General features: G+C 36.4%; 1 protein-coding gene across 3 annotated transcripts in view; it reads left to right on the top strand.

Moving 5' to 3' along the window:
* Positions 1-26,753, top strand: part of AGTPBP1 (ATP/GTP binding carboxypeptidase 1) — a 191,940-nt gene that overhangs the window by 71,746 nt on the left and 93,441 nt on the right. For all 3 annotated transcript variants that reach the window (XM_015093043.3, XM_060409111.1, XM_060409112.1), the window contains 3 exons: positions 689-866; positions 13,702-13,799; positions 19,711-19,827. In XM_015093043.3, the coding sequence (XP_014948529.3) occupies positions 689-866; positions 13,702-13,799; positions 19,711-19,827 (393 nt within the window). The remainder of the gene's footprint in view (positions 1-688; positions 867-13,701; positions 13,800-19,710; positions 19,828-26,753) is intronic.

Below are 26,753 nucleotides of genomic sequence, written 5' to 3' on the forward strand. Positions count from 1 at the left end.
CAGCTGTTTTGACAGGTCAGATGTGAAGATTTCTGTTGAAAATTGTACAGGTTATCAAAGTGCCATTTAAAGCCATCTAAGTGTCAATTGTCAATAGTAACAGTGTTAAATGAAATAGTTTCAAATGTCCTATTAAAGAGCCCTTCTTAAGATTAGCTACCAGGATAGTAAATTAAATTCTTAAAACTTAAAATTGTGATATTCAGGCTATTCTTTTCTAAGTCGAACAGCTAATTTATTAGAGATGCTATTGCATGATAACTGATAGAATTCTGAGAAAGGCTCAGCTAAATGCACATTCCTTTTTATTTCTTATATCTTTCTTTATGAATTTTTCTTCTTTTTATCTTTTCCATTAAATTTTTATTTTATGCCCTAGGCTTGCTAAAATGCTCCCTAAGTCACTCATAGGTATTAGTGCTTTGGTGAGTTCTGGAACCAAACATGGTACTGATTTCTGCTAAGTTAGGATGTGTGAGGAAAATTGCTGCCAAATTTGCCATATGAGGTTCTTACAAAGAGATATTTCAGATTATTCAAAGCTACTTTATCATTATGTAAAAATATTCAGTTTTGTGATATGTGCCTTTTGAAAATTATTAACACATTATTTTCTGAAGTAATATAAAATTGTTTCACTTATTCACCAAAGGCACATTACCTTTTTTTTTCTTTTCTTATAAAACAGGAATGTTTGGCAGTAAGGACCCTTGATCCTCTTGTCAACACCTCCAGTCTGATAATGAGGAAATGCTTTCCTAAAAATCGCCTGCCACTCCCAACGATTAAAAGTTCTTTCCATTTCCAGTTACCTGTTATTCCTGTGACTGGACCTGTGGCCCAGCTCTACAGTTTACCTCCTGAAGGTAGGACCACATGCTTCTTGCTGGCTTCCAGTGGTTGTTGGAATTGTGTGAGTTTATCTATTTTTGCTTTTGTTCATCTCCCTAGCAAAAGAAGGCTTTAATGAACATGATATGCTTTCAGATTACTTTTTAGTTAATAAATATTTCTTCAAATATAAGAAATTAAGGTTGAGTGATTAAGGGAAGGAATGTGGGATATGCTACATATGTGTAAATGTGAATTGTGAAAAACTCAGCACCATGTAGAAACAGTATTTGATAGCTTACATAAATTTTCAAAATATAAGAATGTATAAACATTCTTAGAAATGTTTAGGTAATTATATTTGAGCTTACATTTGTAGCTTTTTAATGAACTTCATTTTGTGGAGATTCCTTAAAAAATTGCAAATAGAACTACCTTATGACCCAGCAATCCCTCTTCTGGGCATACACACCGAGGAAACCAGAATTGAAAGAGACACATGTACCCCAATGTTCATCGCAGCACTGTTTATAATAGCCAGGACATGGAAACAACCTAGATGTCCATCAGCAGATGAATGGATAAGAAAGCTGTGGTACATATACACAATGGAGTATTACTCAGCAGTTAAAAAGAATTCATTTGAATCAGTTCTGATGAGATGGATGAAACTGGAGCCGATTATACAGAGTGAAGTAAGCCAGAAAGAAAAACACCAATACAGTATACTAACACATATATATGGAATTTAGGAAGATAGCAATGACGACCCTGTATGCAAGACAGGGAAAGAGACACAGATGTGTATAACGGACTTTTGGACTCAGAGGGAGAGGGAGAGGGTGGGATGATTTGGGAGAATGACATTCTAACATGTATACTATCATGTGAATTGAATCGCCAGTCTATGTCTGACGCAGGATGCAGCATGCTTGGGGCTGGTGCATGGGGATGACCCAGAAAGATGTTATGGGGAGGGAGGTGGGAGGGGGGTTCATGTTTGGGAATGCATGTAAGAATTAAAGATTTTAAAATTTAAAAAATAAAAAACTAAAATTAAAAAAAAAAAAAAGTTAAAATGCCTAATCACTGAACAAGTTACAGTTTATGTTCAACAAAACTTGCACCATTACTTCAGTTCAGTTCAGTTCAGTTGCTCAGTCGTATCAGACTCTTTGCGACCCCATGAACCACAGCACGCCAGGCCTCCCTGTCCATCACCAACTCCTGGAGTTTACCCAAACTCATGTCCATTGAGTTGGTGATGCCATCTAACCATCTCATCCTCTGTCACCCTTTCTCCTCCTGCCTTCAATCTTTCCCAACATCAGCGTCTTTTCAAATGAGTCAGCTCTTCACATCAGGTGGCCAAAATATTGGAGTTTCAGCTTCAACATCAGTCCTTCCAATGAATACCCAGGACTGATTTCCTTTAGGATGGACTGGTTGGCCCTCCTGCCAGTCCATAGGACTCCCAAGAGTCTGCTCCAACACCACGGTTCAAAAGCATCAATGCTTCTGCGCTCAGCTTTCTTTACCTGATAGAAAATACAAATTATTGTAAATTGAATCTTTGCCGTTTTGGTACAATACTGTGTGCATAGCAAAGGAAGTAAGAGTTTACACATCTTAATGTGAGGGCAAAAAAACAGAATTTTTTTGATAAGAGCCAGCAAATTAAAAAGAGAAAGTAATCTAGGCTATTAAGATTTCTAAAGTATTTCTTCATTAGTTGATCACTTAAAAAAATCTTTTATTTATAATTAAGAGCAATTCTTTGAAATAAGTGATTTGAGAGTTTTTAAGTAAATGTAATTAGTTTTTTTATCATTGATATATCACAGAGTATAGTCTTATGATTTCATTTCTAAAGTAGTTATTAAAATAGTCTACACAGAATATCAAAATGGATTATTTACAAACTTCCTTTAAAAAGTATAAGTCTAAGACTAAGTCTGGGACTTGATTAAAGATAGCTAAGTGAAAGTAGTGATCTAATTCCATTCCATTCTTATTCCACTTAAAATTACCAACAGACTTAATAAATAGAGGGACAAAAACTGTACTGAATCTGAAAACTAGATAAAAGGAGCATTCTCATGGAATAAACATAGGATGTGCAACAAATGTGGTGGAGAAAAGAATAGATTAAAGAAGAGTGTCAGCTCTAACTCACCCTTCTATGAAATGCAGTTTCTCTGGCTTTGGATTGAGGGTCAGACTGATGTATCACTGAACTAGAGATGATTACTTATATCAGCTAACAAGCCTTCAGGAAGAAGATGTGAGAGAAGGGTTCTAATGACACTTGCATAGCCATATGGAAAACACAGTTTTTCTCCTCTTCATCACTTTCTCACATATCAGACTTCACTATATTTATCAGTTTTCATTATTTTTTATGTTCCTCAGTTAGACTGTAAATTCCATGAAGATAAAACTGTTGTTTTTTCCTTCATTTTATCTTCAGCATCCATTAGATTGCATGAGACATAATGAATGTGAATTTAACATTTGTTAGTGAATGAATTGAACTGGCCATAAGACTTATTCTCTGGAACATTTAATGCCAAAAGATAGTGAAACAGCCTCCTTGGAGATTTGAAGGAAAAGAGTTCTTACTCAAGATTTCTGAACCCTATTAGTTGCCACTCATATGTAAAGGTGAAATATTCTTAGATAGGCAAGAGTACAGAAGCATATTGCCCAGGTCCCCTTTCAAGGATACAGAAGCATATTGCCCAGGTCCCCTTCCTGAAGTAATTACATGAAATATTACTCCAGCCAGGCTAGTGATGAATTAAGAAATCAGGCGTGCAGAAGACATGGTAGTAGAGTAATTGTATTTAACATTACAAATTGTTAAATTTTATAATACTAAATAGTTGTTCTACTGTTATTTTGAAATATATCAACTAATTTTTGATGAAAGATAATATACGGCTGTCACAAACTGGGTCTTTTAATAATTTATATTCATATATTTATCAATATTATAATATTGCTATATTTGTAAGATAGTAATTATAGAAATACTATAATTCTATGGAAAAACATAGAAAAACATATGGCCCAAACATATGTTTTAAAATGTAAAAGTAACATCTAGAACGGAGATCTATAGACTAGGATCTACTGAACCATAGGAATCCATGGTTCTTAGTCTCTAGACTAAGTCCAGTTCTGGACTAAGTTCCTAGTTGAGAGACTAAGAACCCTTTGAAATTCTATATAAAGTTATGTGTATGTTTTTCTTGGAAAAAATTCTTGAAGTGCTGCTATAGACAAGCAGGAAAACTTCAAAGGCGTACAAAATCCTGAGAATGCTGAATGCAAAGCAAGAACAAACAAATCAGTTTCAGTAATAATATATCTAAATGAATAAAATACTCCCAGTAAAAAAAGAGACTCTCCGATTGGGTTAAAAACAAAATCTAAGTAGCCGATAGATCCTGGAAACTCTTGAAATAGTAAGAGTGAACTCTTAAACAGATTGGTGACTGTATATCTGTTATTCCCAGCTCAAAACAGGTGAGGAAGACACTACTACCCTACAATATATACATACAGAACAAAATGTTTAAAACAAGATAGCAAAGACGATTTTATGCAAGTAGATAATAATGTGTGCCAAATACTAAAACAAAGATAGATAAAGCTATAATTATTTAAATAATAAGGATAAATTGATAGAAACACAGCATTAGTGAGTGATTTTAATATGCCTTAAGTTCTTGGTAAGTTATATAGAGGAGAGCCAGTCAATCTAAGTGGATGCTAAAGATACCTCCTGTTAATACATTTGAAAATATATTTGAAATGGACAATATTTTATGGAAATATAAATAACTAAAATTGACTTGGGCTCCTCTGATGGCTCAGTTGGTAAAGAATCTGCCTGCAATGCAGGAGACCCCGGTTTGATTCCTGGGTCGGGAAGATCTCCTAGAGAAGGGAAAGGCTACCTACTCCAGTATTCTGGCCTGGGGAATTCCACTGACTGTGTAGTCCATGGGGTTGCAAAGAGTTGGACACGACTGAACGACTTTGACTCAAAATTGACTTACATAGTAGAAAACCTGCAATTGAGTATGCAGTCAAGTTGTCTTCAGTGAAGATGTCATACAGTAGGTTATTTTTCTCAACCTTCAAGAAATTTTCCTATACTTGATTTTCCAGAGCATGGGAAATAAAGAGAAGTTTAGAAACTAGTATGATGCTGAAATCAAAACCTGAAACAATTTATAGATCATTGTCACTAATGAAGATAAATAGAAAAATAAAAAATATTAGCAAATTGAATTGAGCAGCATTTTCAGATATAAGACACTTTGACAACGTAAGGATTATTTTAGAAAATGTTTATTGTAATATTAAGACTTTAATGAAAATTTATCAATATATCAAAGAAAGAAAAGCAGTGATTATCTTAATAAATGCCATGAAAGGAGTTGATAAAAATTATTATTAGTTCCACATTAAATTTCTTGATGAATCAAGGAGTATTTTCCAAGCTGGCTGAGTATTATCTAACTCAGATCAGTAACCAACATCACAAATAGTTAGGAAGTGTTAGAGGAAGACTCGCTCAACCATTATTAGTTAACATTGTTTTGAAAACTCTACCGAGATCAGTAAGACAGGGAAAGGAAAGATACTAATCATTAAGAGAGTGAGATAAAGTTATGTCAGTGTGTGTGGAGGATTTTGCTATTTATGTAGAAAATCGAAGCAAATCAATTATAAAATGTATCTTAGACCAAATGAAAGTTCAGTGAAGTACTATTTACAAGATAAGTGAATAAATAAAATTCACTAGCTTTCCTTTGGGTGCATGTGTATGTTTATTTGTGTATGAATTTGATATATGTACGTACACAATAACCATTAGAAAACACAAAGGGGAAGATCACATTTTTAAGAGCAATAGGACCAACAAAATAAATCCTATTGGAATATACATTTCAAAACCTTATGGAAAGTGCTGACTCATACCTTTTAATTATTATATCATACAGATTTTGTATAATTTATCTAACTGGTTTCCTGTTGATAGCCATTTTAGTATTTTTCCCCCTGTATCTTTGTCTTTACTATAAATGAGCCGAGGACATTTTGAAAATTAACAAGGATGATTTATATTCCCTGCTTTTAGTTGTGAGATTGTTATTGATGTAATAATTGATTTTTAGTGCTGATGGTATAAAAATAGATCATTGGAATAGAAAGGAAGGTCTTAGATACTCTAAGCTATATGGCATTTCCCATCTGGAGTATGAAACCAAAGGAAAATACCTATAAAGGAAGATATTTGACAGGTTTGACTAGAGATTAAAAACATATTTTCTCTCTTTCTTATTTGCAGTAGCCTCTTCTGATTCAGTTCCTTCTTTTTTCTTAACAATTCTTTTTCCAAATGTCATTTCCTCTGTTTATCTAGGACTAACTGCTGTTAATACATTGACATAAATAGACCCAGTTACTATATGCAATATAAATAGTTACTTTTTTCAGTCTTATTTCCAAAAGAATTTAGAGCAATTTGGTAACTGTATTAGTTGGGATAGACTGAACTGCCGTTACACAGTGACCCAGTATATAGTACCCTTGTCACTTGAGCAACAGTAGTAATAACAGACATTTTTATAGCATGTACTCTTCACCTGGCACATTACATGTATTAACTCCTTTAATTCTCCCAACAACACTATGCATGGGTATCTCCATTTTATAGATGAGGATAGAGAAAGTGTTAGTCTTAGACAAAAATAACTTATGTAACTTGTTCAAGGTCATATAGTTAGTAAATGGAGGATTCAGGATTTTAATTATGTATTCTGTCTCCAGAGCCCATTTGCTATATTGCCATGAAATAGATCTTTTTGTCCTCTCACATATCCATTCAGAAGATGGGCAGGTCAGGTGACCCTGGACAGTAGGTATCTATCCACCATGTCATCAAAGGAAAAGAATTCTGTTTTCTTCATCTCTTATGGTGTTTTCCTTATGTGCGTGTGGAAAACGGCAATGAAAGAAAATGGAGGGCAGTTTCCTTTTTAAAGAATATGACCTGGAGTTTGTATTGACAACTTTGCCTCACATACTGTTGGCCAAAACTTAATCATATGACTGTAACTACTGTGAAGGGGGCTGGAACCTATAACCTCTAGCTAAAACTCAGAGGTTCAGATACTGAATTGAAAGAGAGAACAGATACTTGAAGAGTGGAAAGGAGTTTATAATCTTCACTGTAATAAGTCACATTGGAAATAGAAGTAAAAAAGAGTCTAAAGAAGGTTACATCAGCAAGATAGAGGGGCAAAAGGTTCCAGTGCTCATCTTCCATGCAAATACAGCAAAAACAATAAATAGCAAATGAAAATGTGATGAAAATATGTCACAGGTAGCTCTAGATTTGAATGAACAAGCATCAGAAACACTGTAGAGCTCAAAACCCAAGAATGGCCACACAGAAAAGTACAGGGAGCATTTTATCTCTATCACTTATCTCCCAGTCCAGGGCAGTTTGGAATCAGGAAGGTTCTCCTCAGTAGAGTTTTTCCCATGGAGAGCAGAAGAACCTCAGTGAGCCTTACCACTGTGCATCTCTTACATTGGCAGGTGACTTCTTTACCACTAGCACCATCAGTAACTGAACTTAAAGAAATGGAGATCTGGGAGTTATCTGAAAAAGAATTCAAAATGATTAAGGAAGCTCAGATAATTCAAGAGAAGACAGATAAACAGTTCAGTGAACTTAGGAAAAGTATACGTGAACAAAATGAGAATTTCATTGAAGAGAAAGAAATCATAAAAAGAACAAAACAAATTCTGGACCTGAAGAATACACTGAATAATGCAGTAGAGAACTTCAGTATCAGGCTTAGTCAAGCAGAGGAAAGAATCTGTGAACTTGTAGACAAATCTCAGGATATTATACAGGCAAAGGAGAAAAAAGACATTAGAAAGAAAAAGAGTGAAGAAGGCCTACGTGAATAATGGAACACCATTAAATGAAACAACATCTACATAATGGGAGAAGAAGAAGAAGAGAGAGAAAGGGAGAGAAAACTTACTCTAAAAAATAATAGCTGCAAACTTAACCAAATCTGGTGAAGGTATGGCTATCTAGGTGCATAAGCTCAAACATTCCCAAATAGATTCACCCCTAAGAGATCTTCACCAAGACATTATCATCAAGTTCTTAAAGACTGAAGACAGAGGGAGGATTTTCAAAGCAGTTAGAGAAAAAATTAGAGATACCTTCTAGGTAACAAGGTACATGTGTGCCAAGTTGCTTTAGACTCTTTGCGACATGGCCCGTAGGCTTCCAGGCTTCTCTAAGGGATTTTCCAGGCAAGAATACTAGAGTAAGTTGCTGTGCCCTCCTCCACAGGGTCTTTCTGGCATAGGTCTTGAACCCACTCTTATGTCTCCTGCATTGGCAGGTGGGTTCTTTACTGCTAGCACTGCCAGGTAACAAGGTACCTAGCTACAAGATAATCCTGGTAGGCCCATTAGCAAATTTTTCAAGCAGAAGCTTTGCATGCCAGGAGAGAGTAGGATGATGTATTCAAATTGCTTGAAGAAAATAACTGTCAATAAAAAATACTTCACCCATCAAATTTCCTACAGAAATGAAAGAGATATAAAGACTTCAGGAAAATAACAAAAGCTGAATGCCCACTCTGACCATTTTATTTAGCAAAGTACCAGATATTCTAGCTATAGCCATTAGGTTAGGAAAAAAGAAAGAAAAGACATTTAATTCAGAAAGGAAGAAATGAAATCATCTCTGTTTGCAGTGACATGATCTTATATTTAGAAAACTGTAACATCTCTACCAAAAAACTGTTAGGAATAATAGATGAATTCAGTAAAGGTATACGATACAAAATCAATATACAAATCATCGTTGTAGTCCTATGCACTAATAATGAACTATCTGAAAGAGAAATTAAGAAAGCAACCCCATTTACAGTAGCATCAAGACAGTAAAGCACTTAAAAATAAGTTTTACCAAGGAATTGAAGACCTGTGTGCTGATTAATAAAATGTAGTTGTAAGTCGTTGAAGTAGACACACACACAAATTGAAAAATATTCTGTGTTCTTGAATTGGAAGAATTAATATAAAAATGCTCATGCTGACCAAAGTTATCTTCATAATCAATATAATCCCTATCACAATTTCAGTGGCATTTTTCACGGAAATGTGAATACTGTTCTAAAATTTATATGAAACCATAAAAGACCCAAATAGCCAAAGCAATCTTGAGAAAGAAGGACAAAGTTGGAGGCATCACACTTCCTGATTTCAAGCTATTATGAGCTTTGTTGTTCAGTCCCTCAGTCGTGTCCAACTGAAGCTTCAACTTCAGCGTCGGTCCTTCCAGTGAATATTCAGGGTTGATTTTTTTTTAGGATTGATTGTAAGCTATGGTAATCAAAATAGTACAGTACTCAAGTAAAGCAGGCATAAGAGCTGGAACAGAATAGAGAGCCTAGTCATAAGCCCAAGCATAATGTGGTCAGCTAAGTGTTGATGAGGGTGCCAGCAACACAAAGTGGGGAAAGGACAGTCTCTTTAATGAATTATGCTGGGAAAACTAGGTATCCAAATGCAAAAGAATGAAGCTGGACCCCTACTTTCCACCAGTCCCAAAAATTGACTCGAAATGGATAAACTACACATAAGACCCGAAACTATAAAACTCCTAGAAGAAAACTTAGGGGAAAAGATCCTTGATGTAGTTGGTCTTAGCAGTGATTTCTTGGATAAGGTAACAAAAGTGTAGGCAACAAAAGCTAAAATAAACAAGTGGGACTGTATCAAACTAAAAAGATTCTGCACAGCAAAGGAGAATTTATTGAAAAGGCAACCTATAGAATAGGAGAAGATATTTAGAAATTATATATCTGATGAAAGATTAATATAAAAAATACACAGAACTCATATAGCTGAATAGTACAAAGGGAGACAGTGCAATTAAAAATGGGCAAAAAACTTGAATAGACATTTTCCCCAAAGAAAGATGTACCAATGGCCAGAAGATAATGAAAAGGTGCTGTATATCAGTAATCATCAGGGAAGCGCAAACCAAAACCTCGAAGAAAAATCCCCTCACACCTCTTAGAATGGCTATTGTCAAAGAGACAAGAGATAGCAAATAGCAAGGATTTGGAGAAAACAGAACCCTTACACTCTGTTGGTAGGAATGTAACATGGTATATTATCTTAAAGAGATATCAGCATACTCATGTTCATTTCAGCGTTATTTACACTAGTCAACATTTGTAAATAACCTTAATGTCTTTCCATGGATGAATGGATAAAGGAAAAGTGATTTGTATAGATGATTCACCCAATAAGAAAAATAAATATCATTTGTGACAGCATGGATGAATCTGGAGGGCATTTATGCTAAGTGAAATTTGCAAGACAGAGAAGACAGATACTGTATGGTATCACTTATATGTGGAATCTTTGAATTGAAACAACAACAAAAAAACACAGTTTCAAAAAAACAGAATAGAATGTTGGATTCCAGGAGCTGTGAGAATGGTAAATGGGTGATAAGATCCCAGGGCATACATTTTTAGTTTTGAGAAGATTAAGTTCAGTATGGCAAAACCAATACAGTATTGTAAAGTAAAATAAAGTAAAAAAAAAAAAAAAAAAGATTAAGTTCTGAGGATCTAACATATAGCATGGTTCAATTCAGTTCAGTTCAGTCACTCAGTTGTGTCCGACTCTTTGCAACGCCATGGACTGCAGCAGGCCAGACTTCCGTTTCCATCATCAACCCCCAGAGTTTACTCAAACTCATCTCCATTGAGTTTGTGATGCCATCCAACCATCTTATCCTCTCTCATCTCCTTCTCCTCCTGCCTTCAATCTTTCCCAGCATCAGGGTCTTTTCCAATGAGTCAACACTTCGCATGAGGTGGCCAAAGTATTGGAGTTTCAGCTTCAACATCAGTCCTTCCAATGAACACTCAGGACTGATCTCCTTTAGGATGGTCTGGTTGGATCTCCTTGCAGTCCAAGGGACTGTCCAGAGTCTTCTCCAAAACCACAGTTCAAAAGCATCAATTCTTTGGCGCTCAGCTTTCTTCAGTCTATCTCTCACATCTGTATGTGACTACTGGAAAAACCGTACCCTTGACTAGACGGACCTTTGTTGACAAAGTAATGTTTCTGCTTTTAAATATGCTTTCTAGATTGGTCATAACTTTCCTTCCAAGGAGTAAGCGTCTTTTAATTTCATGGCTGCAATCACCATCTGCAGTAATTTTGGAGCCCCCCAAAATAAAAAGTCTGTCACTGTTTTCACTGTTTCCACATCTGTTTGCAATGAAGTGATGGGACCGATGCCATGATCTTCGTTTTATGAATGTTGAGCTTTAAGCCAACTTTTTCACTCTCCTCTTTCACTTTCATCAAGAGGCTCTTTAGTTCTTCTTCACTTTCTGCCATAAGGGTGGTGTCATCTGCATATCTGAGGTTATTGATATTTCTCCTAGCAGTCTTGATTCCAGCTTGTGCTTCTTCCAGCCTAGCGTTTCTCATGATGTACTCTGCATATAGGTTAAATAAGCAGGATGACAATATACAGCCTTGACGTACTTCTTTCCCAATTTGGAACTAGTCTGTTGTTTCATGTCCAGTTCTAACTGTTGTTTCCTGACCTGCATATAGGTTTATCAGGAAGCAGGTCAGGTGGTCTGGTATTCCCATCTCTTTCAGAATTTTCCACAGTTAGTTGTGATCCACACAGTCAAAGGCTTTGGTATAGTCAATAAAACAGAAATAGATGTTTTCCTGGAACTCTCTAGCTTTTTCGATGAGCCAATGGATGTTGGCAATTTGGTCTCTGGGTCTTCTGCCTTTTCTAAAACCAACTTGAACATCAGGAAGTTCACGGTTCACGTATTGCTGAAGCCTGGCTTGGAGAATTTTGAGCATTACTTTACTAGCATGTTAGATGAGTACAATTGTGTGGTAGTTTGAACATTCTTTGGCATTGCCTATCTTTGGGATTGGAACGAAAACTGACCTTTTCCAGTCCTGTGGCCACTGCTGAGTTTTCCAAATTTGCTGGCATGTTGAGTGCAGCACTTTCAAAGCATCTTTTTTTTGGATTTGAAATAACTCAACTGGAATTCCATCACCTCCACTAGCTTTGTTCATAGTGATGCTTCCTAAGGCCCACTTGACTTCACATTCCAGGATGTCTGGCTCTAGATGAGTGATCACACCATCGTGATTACCTGGGTCATGAAGATCTTTTTTTACAGTTCTTCTGTGTGTTCTTGCCACCTCTTCTTAATATCTTCTGCTTCTGTTAGGTTCATACCATTTCTGTCCTTTATCGAGCCTATCTTTGCATGAAATGTTCCCTTGGTATCTCTAATTTTCTTGAAGAGATCTCTAGTCTTTCCCATTCTAGCTAATATGGCATTGTACATTTGAAAGTTTCTGAGAGTACGTTTTAAGCATTCTCACCATATGTACACACACATACAAAGTATTAACAGTGTTAGCCATGTGAAATGATGGAGGTATTATCTTCATCCTGACAGTCATTTTACCATGATTTACCATATATCATCACATCTTGTACTTTTAATATACAGTTACATTTGTCAGTTATTCCTCAATAGAATAAAAAAATAAAAGCAAAGTGTGAGAACATATTCTTTAAAAATATTCTCTACTTTGTCCCAGTGCACTCATTGCTTACATGAGTCCTCTCAGAGTTCTCCCCTAAGTGTCTTTCCTTGTGTTCCCCACATCCATGCCCTCATGGATTTTTGCATTCTGTTTCCTGGGCTTTCTCTAATGTATGTTCGTTTTTCATCCTCATTACTACTGTATTGGTCCAGGTAGTTATCGTCTTTTCCTCTGTTCATTGGTCCCCTTCCACATATGTGTTCTGTTTCTCATGCCTGTCAGAGTGATCTTTTCAAAAGTCTTAAACCACTCTCCTTTTAAAAATGCCTAGTACTTGTCTTCCATTGGGTGAAAATCTAAACTACTTGGCCTCTCATACCCTTCACTTTCTCATTCTTCTTTGCTTTTCCTAATACTTTCTCAAGCATACAAGTTAAGTTATTAACTTATTATTTTCCAAAGATATCATTAAAATTATTTTCGGGTTATCATTTCTTCTTCTTAAAAGCCACACTCACACACTGTTAAGTTCACCCAGAAAGTTGCTATATTTTCCTCTATGATACTGCTTACTACTTGTTTTGTGAAGTGATTACTAATAATCTTGGTCCCAAGCAGTTTGTATTTATTTCCCATCCCTGTTTTCCCTTGCATTTTTAAGTTTATGCCTTCATTAGCATATATCTTTTATATTATAATTATTTTTAGTCTTTCTGTATTTAACTTCGTAAGCGCCCTGAGGGCAGAAACTGTATTTACACATCTTTTAAAAAATTCCCAGCACACAACACAGTGCCTGGTACATGGCAGTCATTGAGGGAAATAAATGGGAAGTGAATTGTAAATGGATGAAAGTAGTTATTGAAATGTATCATAAATAGGAAACAAGATGTTTCATTCAGGCTGTTGCAATATAAGACATTAATTTTTTAGAACTTGCCAACATTAGTAAAAAAAGCCCATACATTTTTAGAGTGCTTTTCCAAATATTGAAGTATTTTCACTTCATCTCATAGGTTTTTCAACACCTGGGACAACATTAGAGACATTTTTTATTAAGAAAATGTAATTTACTTTTCTTTTAGTAATTGAGATACTGGTGCTATATATATATATATATAACATTCTACTTTTGGATGTGCATGTTATAGAATGCTTACCTCTGACCTACTTATAGCACATTTTGTATCACAGTGGATGACGTAGTAGATGAAAGTGATGACAACGATGATATTGATTTAGACGCTGAAAATGAAACTGAAAATGAAGATGACCTAGATCAAAATTTTAAGGTTGGTATAAATTTCTGTTTTCAATCAATTTTATGAATGTATACACAATTGTAGAAAAAAGATTGGGTAGATATATATAGCTATTGAAAGTGAAAGTCACTCAGTCATGTCTGACTCTTTGTCCAAATTCTCTGGGCCAGAATACTGGAGTGGGTAGCCTTTCCCTTCTCCAGGGGATTTCCCAACCCAGGGATTGAACCCAGGTCTCCTGCATTGCAGGCAGATTCTTTACCAGCTGAGTCACAAAGGAAGGTCAAGAATACTGGAGTGGGTAGCCTATCCCTTCTCCAGCAGATCTTCCTGACCCAGGAATCAAACCAGGGTCTCCTGCATTGCAGGTGGATTCTTTCCCAACTGAGCTATCAGGGAACAGTAGATTAATTTGTTTTATCCACTTCTTTTTTTATCGTGAATAACTGTGGACACTAAGCAATTGAAAGGAAAATAATGTTGCTTTAAATACATTGTCTGAAAAGGGCCTTAAAATAAGGTATTTTCACTCTTTTCAGACCAGAGAGATTTTATCTAAACTTTCTGACTTAGATTTTAAAGGCTAAGGAAATCTAAGTTTGAGTCACAGCTTATTTTGCTTTATTAAGTGGTAGAGGGGGCCATTTTAGTATCTGTAGAAAAACATTTGTTTAACTCCTTCATTTTTCAAATGTTTGAGCTTTTAGTACCTTTGGGGGCAGAGGGCGTTTGTTTGACTGTCGTCTTCTTGGACCTTTTTGTCTTGAAATGCTACATTGAAATTGGTTTACACTGAGTATTTGACTGTCTTTGGAGATAGAGTCTAAGATACTGGAAGGAGATTTCTGTATTAACAGCAGATGTAGAACCAGTTTTATGTGATAACCAAGGCAAGCTTTGGCAGAATTGTAAAGGTAGCCAGTTTAGAAAACATGATGGTGTGCATCCTGGCATCAAGAAGCTACAAAGAAGAATAACAGTGCAGGCTCTGGAAAGAAAGTGAAGTGGCTCAGTCGTGTCCGACTCTTTGTGACCCCATGGACTGTAGCCTGCCAGGCTCCTCCATCTGTGGGATTTTCCAGGCAAGAATACTGGAGTGGGTTGCCATTTCCTTCTCCAGGGGATCTTCCAGACCCAGGGATCAAACCTGGTTCTCCTGCAGTGCAGGCACTCTTATTGTCTGAGCTACCAGGGAAGCTACAGGCTCTGGTGTTCAAGGCAAAAAATCTGGGGTAACTGTATGTTGGTGGTTCTGGATTTGATACAGTGAATGAACTGGTAGAATCTGAGTTAGGGCAGGTCAGGAGAGTTTACATTCTGTATACAAAGTGTTGCTTAGATAGCAGGAGGTATATTAAAATCAACTGTTTGGATTTATTGGGATATGAGTATTTAGAGATAGTAAAATTTCATAGATCAACATTAAATTTATAATTTAAAGTTTTGTGTGTTGCTGGAAACCTTTCTTTTATGTATGTTTCCATGTCTATTAAACAGAGTATTTTGAGTATAATTTATTCTTTCTGGCTCAGGGTCCTTATTAAAAATATCTACAGATGTTGTAATCTACAGATGTAAAAATAGAAATTGGTAGGGAAGTAGAACTCAATAGGAATTTAAAACAGTGATACTAATTTTTCTGCTTGGAGGTTGTCAGTGTATATGCATGAATCCATATTTAAAAAATTTTTTAAAATCATTTGAGGGTAAGTTACATACCTTATATATCCTGGTTGTTTATCCCTAAATATATTAGTGTGTATTTCCTAAGGACAGTGATACAGTCATCTCTCAGTGTCCTGGGGTGAATTGGTCCCTGAACCCATCTTGGATACCAAAATTCACAGGTGCTCAATTTCCTTATATAAAGTGACGAAGTAATTGCATGTAACCTATGCACATCCTCCTGTATACTTTGTCATCTCTAGATTACCTATAATACCTAATAATATGTAAATCAGTGTTAGACTTCATTTTTTTTGGCTCCAAAATCACTGCAGATGGTGATTGCAGTCATGAAATTAAAAGACGCTTACTCCTTGGAAGAAAAGTTATGACCAACCTAGGTAGCATATTCAAAAGCAGACACATTACTTTGCCGACTAAGGTCTGTCTAGTCAAGGCTATGGTTTTTCCTGTGGTCATGTATGGATGTGAGAGTTGGACTATGAAGAAGGCTGAGCACCAAAGAATTGATGCTTTTGAACTGTGGTGTTGGAGAAGACTCTTAAGAGTCCCTTGGACTGCAAGGAGATCCAACCTGTCCATTCTGAAGGAGATCAGCCCTGGGATTTCTTTGGAAGGAATGATGCTAAAGCTGAAACTCCAGTACTTTGGCTACCTCATGAGAAGAGTTGACTCATTGGAAAAGACTCTGATGCTTGGAGGGTTTGGGGGCAGGAGAAGAAGGGGACAACCGAGGATGAGATGGCTGGATGGCATCACAGACTCGATGGACATGAGTCTGAGTGAACTCCGGGAGTTGGTGATGGACCGGGAGGCCTGGCGTGCTGCGATTCATGGGGTTGCAGAGTTGAACATGACTGAGTGACTGAACTGAACTGAACTATATAAACAGTTGTAAGTAAAATGTAAATGCTATGTATATAGTTATTCAGTTCAGTTCTGTCGCTCAGTCATGTCTGAATCTTTGCGACCCTGTGAATCACAGCACGCCAGGCCTCCCTGTCCATCACCATCTCCCAGAGTTCACTCAGACTCATGTCCATCAAGTCGGTTATGCCATCCAGCCATCTCATCCTCTGTCATCCCCTTCTCCTCCTGCCCCAATCCCTCCCAGCATCAGAGTCTTTTCCAGTGAGTCAACTCTTCACATGAGGTGGCCAAAGTACTGGCGCTTCAGCTTTAGCATCATTCCTGCAGTCCAAGGGACTCTTAAGAGTCTTCTCCAGTACTACAGTTCAAAAGCATCAATTCTTTGGTGCTCAGCCTTCTTCATAGTCCAACTCTCGCATCCATACATGACCACAGGAAAAACCATAGCCTTGACTAGACGGACCTTTGTTGGCAAAGTAATGTCTCTGCTTTTCAATATGCTGTCTAGGTTGGTCATAACTTTTCTTCCAAGGAGTAAGCGTCTTTTAATTTCATGGCTGTAGTCACCATCTGCAGTGATTTTGGAGCCCAAAAAAGTAAAGTCAGCCACTGTTTCCACTGTTACCCCATGTATTTCCCATGAAGTGATGGGACCAGATGCCATAATCTTAGTTTTCTCAATGTTGAGCTGTAATCCAACTTTTGCACCCTCTTCTTTCAATTTCATCAAGAGGCTCTTTAGTTCCTCTTCACTTTCTGCCATAAGGGTGGTGTCATCTGCATATCTGAGGTTATTGCTATTTCTCCCAGCAATCTTGATTCCAGCTTGTGCTTCTTCCAGCCCAGCATTTCTCATGATGTACTCTGCATATAAGTTAAATAAGCAGGGTGACAATATACAGCCTTGATGTACTCCTATTGGCATGCCACAAATTCATGTTTTATTGTTTGGAGTCATGTTTCTTCAGTATTTTCAAGCCATGGTTGGTTGAATCTGAGGCATGGCAACATGTGGATATGGGGGACTGGCTGTTCTCTCCTATATAACCCAATACAGTCACCAGCTTAATACATTTAAAGTGATACTATCATTTTTATCTTTACCATCCATATTCCATTTTGTTAGCTGATCTAATTGTGTCCTTTATAAGATTTTTTTTTCCTCTCCAGTATAGAATCTAGCATCAGGTATTGCATTTAATTATCTTGTTTCTTAAGTCTCCTTTAATTTAGAACATTTCCACAGATTTCTTTTTTGGCAGTTTCCACAGATTTCTTTTTTGGCATTCACATCTGTAAAATTTGGCAGTATTACTCACTAGGGTATTTGAGATTGCTCACATTTACCCCATTTTACTGTAACAGCAATTATTTAATGAGAAAAAGTAGTAGATTGAATTTATTGACCACATAGTCCTGTGCTAGTCCATGTGCCTTACATATATAGACATACCTTGTTTTATTACACTTTGCTTTGTTGTGCTTTGCAGATACTGTGTTTTTAACAAATTGGAGAAGGTTTGTGGTAACCTTATGTGGGACAAGTCCTTTGGTGCCATTTTTCCAACAGCATTTGCTCACTTAATGTCTCTGTGTCACATTTTTTTGTAATTTTACAATATTTCAAACTTTTTCATTATTAATATATTGATATTTGTTATGGTGATCTGTGACCAGTGATTTTGATTGTAATTATTTAGCAATGAATATTTTTAAACTAAGGTATTAATTGTTTTTTTTAGACATTATATATTGAACACTTAATGGACCACATTATAGTGTGAACATAACTTTTATATATATTGGAAAACCAAAAATTCCCCTAACTTGCTTTATTGCGACATTTGTTTTATTGTGGTGGTCTGGAACTGAACCTGTGTCCGGGTATGCCTACAGTAGTCATTAAATCCTGTAAGGTATATGGCATTATTACCTCTGCTTTACAGGGCTGATAACTGGAAACCAAAGACACAGGAAGTTTATCAGTTGTAGAGACTGCAATCACACTTGAACACAGTTGTTAAACCTGTAGTGATTCCGTTCTCTTTGCCCTAGATTTTTCAGAGTTCAGAAAATTTGTAGAAATTTGGAGGTTCTAGAAGACTTGTCTTCAGATTGCCAGAACTCGTCAGTTTATAAACTTCAGTGTATTCTTTTTTTCCCTCCATAATTTTAGAAGAATTTTAAGAAGTAGGAGGTTTATTTTTCCTGAATGTGTTAGGAGCTGTTTATTTATGTTTTTCCCCAAACCAAAACACAAATATTTTGCTGTTGACTTCTGAAAGTAGTTTTCTTTCCTCATTGTGCCTATTTTACAGGTAAATTTAAAAAAATTTTTTTCAAATGGACATGCTGTAAAGCTGTATCATCATAAATTAATACTGAATATTAGACTGCTAGTATGTTTAGAGAAAGGAATATCTTTAAAGTTTTTTTATTATTTTGAAAATATTATATGCTTTAATAGATGCTAATCAAGAAAATTACATATTTTTGGTTCTTCAAAGCCTAATTTAAGGATATATGAAATTATATATTTTATGTATCTGATACAGTAATTAATATACATTTTCCTATGAAGTCATATTTCTTTACATTTATCCTCTATTTTTTTGCCCAGGGAGACATGGAAATCATTTCCAGCTGTTGTTTCACTCCTCAGTGATTTTTCCCTTGAACAATAGAGTGAATGATGATACTGAATCTTTTCTAAGGGAACTTTATTGACCATGGAATATAAGAGTGTGTGATAACCATTGCTTTCTCTTGAGGCAATGCATTAGGTTGGCTAACAGTGTATTCTCTGAAATCACTGATTGATTTTACATTCTGCTCTTGTTTGCAAGCCACTTAATCTCTTTGTACTTCAGTCTCTTCTTTAGTTACATGGAGATGATGATACTACTTTACAGTATTCTTACGCAGATTAAATTAGATCATAAGGTAAAATCCTTAGCATATTGCCTCACATATTTTCATTGCTTGATAAAAGTTATTTTGATTATCACCGCTACCATCATATACTTAGGTTTTTCAGTTTAGTTTTCCGAAGTTGTACTGCCCTTTAATCTAAGCAAAATGATGGCAGTTAGTGAGATTGGGGGCAGGGAGCATACTTTTGTATTGATTTTGATGTTAGTTTTTTTATCTTGAGGAGCCCAAATACTGTATTATGTTAGAATAATCTTTGATTAAAAGAAAACAAAACAACCAAGACAACAATAATACAACAACCAAAAAATATAAGCAAGTTTTATTTTACAATGAAATTTATGCAGCCTTTCTGTAGTAATTATTCTCTGTGTGCATGTAATTAATAATTTGGAAACTTTAAGTCTGAAATGTACTTTTCTTAATTAATGACATTCCACTTTTATTATTTCAGAATGATGATATTGAAACGGATATTAACAAACTAAAACCCCAGCAAGAACCAGGACGAACAATAGAAGAACTTAAAATGTATGAACACCTTTTCCCTGAGCTTGTTGATGATTTTCAGGTATAAATATAGATAATTCAGAATCTTAACTCATTTTAAGAAAGAGTTCTTTTTTCTTAGACCCATAATCACTCTTTTCTTTCTGCATTTCATTTCTAAAAGTTGAACTTAGCATTGCTTTTCTGAATGACTTTGGAGAATTGTTTCAACATTCTGAGCTGCAAAATGAGAAACTGCTATCTGTAAAATGAGAGAACTAGGTCATTTAAATTTTGGACTAGCTTTTAAATTTTTTAATCATTCTTTTAATCAAAATAATTGACATAGTTTTTATTAACTTTGAAAAAGCATTAGAATGGCATTTCTGATGAGAGAAAATACTTAATTAAAAATACAGTCTGTGCTAGTTAAATTGTTTTTCCTAATAGTCACCATATAATCATGGAATGTCAGGGAATGAGGACAGCTGGAAGTTGTTTCTGAAATGTTGACAAGAAGTCAACTCTCCTTATGAAGCAACTTAAAGAATTCATTGCCGGGAGAAATATCAATAAACTCAGATATGCAGATGATACCATTGTCATGGCAGACAGTGAAGAGGAACAAAAGAGCTTCTCGATCCGGGTGAAAGATGAGAGTGAAAAAGCTGGCTTAAAACTCAGTGTTCAAAAAACGAAGATCATGGCATCTGGTCCTATCACTTCATGGCAAGAAGGGGGACATGTGGAAACAGTGACGGATTTTTTTTTTCTTGGGCTCCAAAATTGTTGTGGATGGTGACTGCAGCCATCAAATTAGAAGAGGCTTGCTTCTTGGAAGGAAAGCTATGACAGACCTAGTCAGTGTATTAAAGCAGAGATATCACTTTGCTGACCAAAGTCCGTCTATGGTTTTTCTAGTAGTCATGCATGGATGAGAGAGTTGGACCATAAAGCAGGCTGAGCACCAAAGAATTGATGCTTTTGAACCATGGTGCTAGAGAAGACTCTTGAGAATCCCTTGCACAGCAAGGAGATCAAACCAGTCAATCCTAAAGGAAATCATCCCTGAATATTCATCAGGAAGAACCGATGCTGAAGCTGAAGCTCCAGTACTTTGGTCACCTGATGCAAAGAGCCAACTCTTTGGAAAAGACCCTGATGCTGGGAAAGATTGAAGGCAAAAGGAGAAGGGGGCTGCAGAGGATGAGATGGTTAGATCGCATCACCAACTCAAGGGACATGAGTTTGAGTGAACTCTGGGAGATAATGAAGAACAGGGGAGCCTGATGTGTTGCAGTCTATGGGGTCGCAAAGAGTCAGACACAACTTGGTGACTGAACAACAACAAATCCTCATTTATTTTCTAGAATATAATATACAACCTGGATTGCATAGCTATTAAATGATAAAGCTGATTGAATTGATGGCAAGTAGTAGATCTAATTTTTAGCACTCACTCTGCTGCTCATTTGTGGGTTCCTGAAACTGCCCAGGAGCTTAAATTGTAAAATGAAGGGTTTGAATCATATAATCTTGGATTTACTTATGTAAACCCCTTCCCTCAAGTGTCACACTTATTTTCCAGTTGCTTAAAGAAAAGGACTTAAATGCAAAGCTATTGAGAGATAAAAATAGAGAAGTACTTGCTAGCTAATGTTTGCATTTCACAATTCTAATTATTCAGGTTTTCTGGGAAACAATGAGCTTTGGATGCGATGGAAGAGGCAGCAAGTTGCTCCCTCTCTCCCTCGCCTGCTATCGTGGTACTCCCCATAGGTTTGGCGGACCTTGGAGGGTATGTTGAAATCAGTGATAGGACAGAGGAAGTCGGGAAAGAGGACAGGAGTGAAGGAGAGGATATTTGTCAAAAAGAAAAAGAATAAGTCAGGAAGAGGCATTTGAGAAAGAATGTAGGGTATTTTTCTTTTGTGCAACCTACAGGAAGTATCTGGCTGCTCTTTTAACACTTTTGTGCCCACTAAAAAACCCAGTGATAACAAACACTGGCAATTCAAAGCAGAAAAAATATTGTGGAAGGGATTTGGGGTAGGAATTGATTATTCTGTGAAGAAATGGTCTATTTTCATCTCTGTCTTATATACATATAAAATTATATACTGTGCATAAAAATGGCAGTTGATGTGGGAATAGAGAAAAGTAGGTTATTTTTTACTAAGTGTGAAAAGTGAAGTGAAAGTCACTCAGTTGTGTCTAACTGTTTGCGACCCCATGGACTATACAGACTGTGGAATTCTCCAGGCCAGAATACTAGAGTAGATAGTCTTTCCCTTCTCCAGAGGATCTTGCCAACCCAGGGATCAAACCCAGGTCTCCTGCATTGCAGGTGGATTCTTTACCAGCTGAACCACACGTGAAACCCAAGAACACTGGAGTGGGTAGCTTCTCCCTTCTCCAGTGGATCTGCCTAACCCAGGAATCAACCTGGGGTCTTCTGCACTGCAGGTGGATTCTTTACTAACTGAGCTATCATTGGTTGGTTCTAAATAGGAACCAATGATAGCTCAGTTGGGAAGATTAGAGATCTCTTCAAGAAAATTAGAGATACCAAGGGAACATTTCATGCAAAGATGGGCTCAATAAAGGACAGAAATGGCATGGACCTAACAGAAGCAGAAGATATTAAGAAGAGGTGGCAAGAATGCACAGAAGAACTGTACAAAAAAGATCTTCACTACCCAGATAATCATGATGGTATCATCACTCACACTCACCTGGAGCCAGACATCCTGGAATGTGAAGTCAAGTGGGCCTTAGGAAGCATCACTATGAACAAAGCTAGTGGAGGTGATGGAATTGCAGTTGAGCTATTTCAAATCCTACAAGACAATACTGTGAAGGTGCTGCACTCAACATGCCAGCAAATTTGGAAAACTCAGCAGTGGTCACAGGACTGGAAAAGGTCAGTTTTAATTCCAATCCCAAAGAAAGGGAATGTCAAAGAATGCTCAAACTATCACACAATTGCACTCCTCTCACACGCTAGTAAAGCAGTGCTCAAAATTCTCCAAGCCAGGCTTCAGCAATACATGAATCATGAACTTCCAGATGTTAAAGCTGGTTTTGGAAAAGGCAGAAGAGCCAGAGATCAAATTGCCAACATCTGCTGGATCATCAAAAAAGCAAGAGAGTTCCAGAAAAACGTCTGTTTCTGTTTTATTGACTGTACCAAAGCCTTTGACTGTGTGGATCACAATAAACTGTGGAAAATTCTGAAAGAGATGGGACTACCAAATCACCTGACCTGCCTCTTGAAAAATCTGTATACAGGTCAGGAAACAACAGTTAAAACTGGACATGGAAAAACAGACTGGTTCCAAATAGGGAAAAGAGTACGTCAAGGCTGTATATTGTCACCCTGCTTATTTAACTTACATGCAGAGTACATCATGAGAAATGCTAGGCTGGAAGAAGCACAAGCTGGAATCAAGATTGCCGGGAGAAATATCAATAACTTCAGATATGCAAATGACACCACCCTTATGGCAGAAAGTGAAGAGGAACTAAAGAGCCTCTTGATGAAAGTGAAAGAGGAGAGTGAAAAAGTTGGCTTAAGGCTCAGCCTTCAGAAAACTAAGCATTCAGCATCCAGTCCCATCACTTCATGGCAAATAGATGGGAAACAGTGGAAACACTGTCAAGACTTTATTTTTTTTGGCCTCTAAAATCACTGCAGATGGTGACTGCAGCTGTGAAATTAAAAGATGCTTACTCCTTGGAAGGAAGTTATGACCAACCTAGATAGCATATTCAAAAGCAGAGACATTACTTTGCCAACAAAGGTCCATCTAGTCAAGGCTATGGTTTTTCCAGTCATCATGCATGGATGTTAGAGTTGGACTGTGAAGAAAGCTGAGCGCCAAAGAACTGATGCTTTTGAATTGTGGTGTTGGAGAAGACTCTTGGTAGTCCCTTGGACTGCAAGGAGATCCAGCCAGTCCATCCTAAAGGAGATCAGTCCTGGGTGTTCATTGGAGGGACTGATGCTGAAGCTGAAACTCCAATACTTTGGCCCCCTGATGCAAAGAGCTGACTCATTGAAAAGACCCTGATGCTGGGAAAGATTGAGGGCAGTAGCAGAAGGGGACAACAGAGGATGAGATTGTTGGATGGCATCACCGACACAATGGACATAGGTTTGGGTGGACTTCAGGAGTTGGTAATGGACAGGGAGGCTGGGTGTGCTTGCTTCATGGGGTCCCAGAGTCGGACGCTACTGAGCGACTGAACTGAGCTGAACTGAAGTAGGAAGTGTTGAGAAGAATCTTTTCAGCTATCCTTGTATCAAATACTAGCAGGTCATGAGTTATTGAACAGAAATGAATTAATACTGATGATGACTTTTTCCACTTGGATATGCATGTCACTTTCAACATCAATCTCTGAAGTTAAAATTACCTAATGTGTTTGTTTGTATCTTTAACACCACTCAGTTTATTTCCAGATGTATTAAAGGTACTATTCAATGGCCTGATGAAGGTAAAATGAGTGCATTTAAAGTCAACAGAATTAACAGCATAATTAACAACAGACTTTTTCAAGGGGACTTAGCGCATGTGTTTAAAGCTATAATTATTTATTTGTTGTGATAAGTATAGTTTTGTTTCCTTTTGTTTCTTGATGGCAGAATATTAGAAGTATCAGAATCCTGCATTTTCACAGCTCTTCTTTCATACATCTGTATTAGCATAATGTCATTTACCATATGGACTTTGTTGTTTTTTTCCCTTCTTTTAAATTTGGTTTTAAATTTTTATTAGTTATGCATGGACAGAGTTTAAAGAGCAAATAGTTTTGCATAGTTTAATTGGAAAAAAATGTTTCCTCCTTCCTATCTACTGTTTCCTACAATCAACTTTCCATATGTTTTTGAAGTTAATCCCCGTGTTTCTAAATGATATGCTTAATATGCCATGTCTTTATTTTTCCTGATTTCATTCTCTCTCTCTCTCTTTTTAATCAACTTAATCTAGTAGTTTTCAGTCCTTTCTTCTAATATTTACATTATAGGCTATAAATTTTCCTCTAATGACTGTTTTAGTTGCATCAAACAGATTTTGCTATTTATTGCCCTCTTTGTCTTTGTTTTGAAGCTTTTTGTCCATTATGGTTTTTTTCGTTGGATAATGTTTAAGTTGCCTCCTTAATCTGCCGTTTCTTCATCTTTTTATTGAATTCTAGCATATTGTAGTACAGTGAGAGGACATCTCTTTATGATTATAATCTTTTGAAATTTTTGAGGTTTATCTTATGAGTTTGAACGAGGTCATCTTTTACTACTATTTCTCATGTCTTTGAAAAACATTCTGCTCCCATTAGGCCCAATTGTATATTTGCCTATACAAGAACAAGATTGTTCATTATATTTAGAAGTTCTTTTCTGTCCTTTTAAATTTTTATTCCTGTGTAATCAATTACTGAGAAAAGGGTATTAAAGATTCCTCACTATGATTGTGAATTTGTTTCTGTCTTTTTGCATGTCTGTCAGTTTTTGTTACATATTTTTGGAAGCTTATTATTTATTGTGTATAAGTGTAAATTGATTATTTTCCTTTTGAGTTGAACCTTTTAGTGAAGTTAGTTTTTATCTCTAAGACTTGAAGGCAAAAGTTTTTTTTTTTTTTTAATATTGATATAGTTACATAAATTTTAGTTACTTGCCTAGTATCTTTTAAAATCTTTTCACCAACTTTTTGGTATCCTTAGTTGTTTATCTGTTAAACAGCATGTGTTAATACTTGGATTTTGAGACTAAACCCTGAGTCTTTCGTATTTATCTAGAGCATGTAGATTACTTATAATTATTCATGTATTTGAATTAAGAGATCTTATTTTGTATTTTTGTTTGTTTCATCTCTGTATCTTCTCTTGCTTTCATTTGGATTATTTTTTTCCTCATTTACCTTTTTTCACCTTTGTTTGAAAACTTTGAAGTCTTGTTATTTTTGTTTTATTGAACTTTCTTGAGGTATAATTTATGTATAAAACTTGTATTCATTTAAAGTATAAATTTGATATATATGCAGAAATTCTAGTTAATCTTGATTAAATGGTAAATGTGTTTTTACTAAATTCTGAAGTTAATTAGGGTCTTTCTTTCTTCTTTCTTTTTATTATAAAAGAAAACTTTGTTGTTGTTGTTTAGTCACTTCATCATATCCAACTCTTTTGTGATCCCTTGGACTTTGGCCCATCAAACTCTGTCCATGGGATTTCCCAGGCAAGAATACTGGAGTGGATAGCCATTCCCTTCTCCAGGGTATTTCCCAACCCATGGATCAAACCTGTGTCTCCCGCATTACAGGGAGATTCTTTACTATTGAGCCAGTAGGAAAATTCAAAGGCAAACTTTGTTGCCATTCAGTCACTCAGTCACTCCGACTCTTTGTGACCCTATTGACTGCAGCACACCAAGGCTTCCCTGTCCTTCACCATCTCCTGGAGTTTGCACAAACTCATGGCAACTGAGTTGGAAATACCACCCAACTATCTCATCCTCTGTTGTCCCCTTCTCCTGCCTTGAATCTTTCTCAGCATCAGGGTCTTTTCCAGTGAGTCAGCTCTCTGCATCAAGTGGCCAAAGTATTGGAACTTCAGCTTCAGAATTAGTTCTTCCAGTGAATATTCAGGACTGACTTCTTTTAGGATGGAGTGGTTGGATCTCCTTGCAGTCCAAGGGACTCTCAAGAGTCTTCTCCAACACCGCAGTTCAAAAGCATCAATTCTTTTTGCTCATTTTCTTAATAATTTTGTTTGTGGAAATTCCAGAAATTTTTGTTGTTGTCGGTTTTGACAGGCACTGTAATAGATTAAATTCTTCATTGAGGGTTTCTGTACCACCCAGGTAATGTGAATCAGGCTATAGATTCATGTGATTTGATGGCAGGCTTTTGGTATCATTTTGTGAGTAGTGCTATTCTTCAACCTCTTAGTGCTAAGGTTTGAGACTGTTGTCTTTCCTTGCTGTTATTTGGTTTGTGGTGGGGT

Source organism: Ovis aries, chromosome 2 (assembly GCF_016772045.2).
Source record: "Ovis aries strain OAR_USU_Benz2616 breed Rambouillet chromosome 2, ARS-UI_Ramb_v3.0, whole genome shotgun sequence".
Taxonomy (NCBI): Eukaryota; Metazoa; Chordata; class Mammalia; order Artiodactyla; family Bovidae; genus Ovis; species Ovis aries.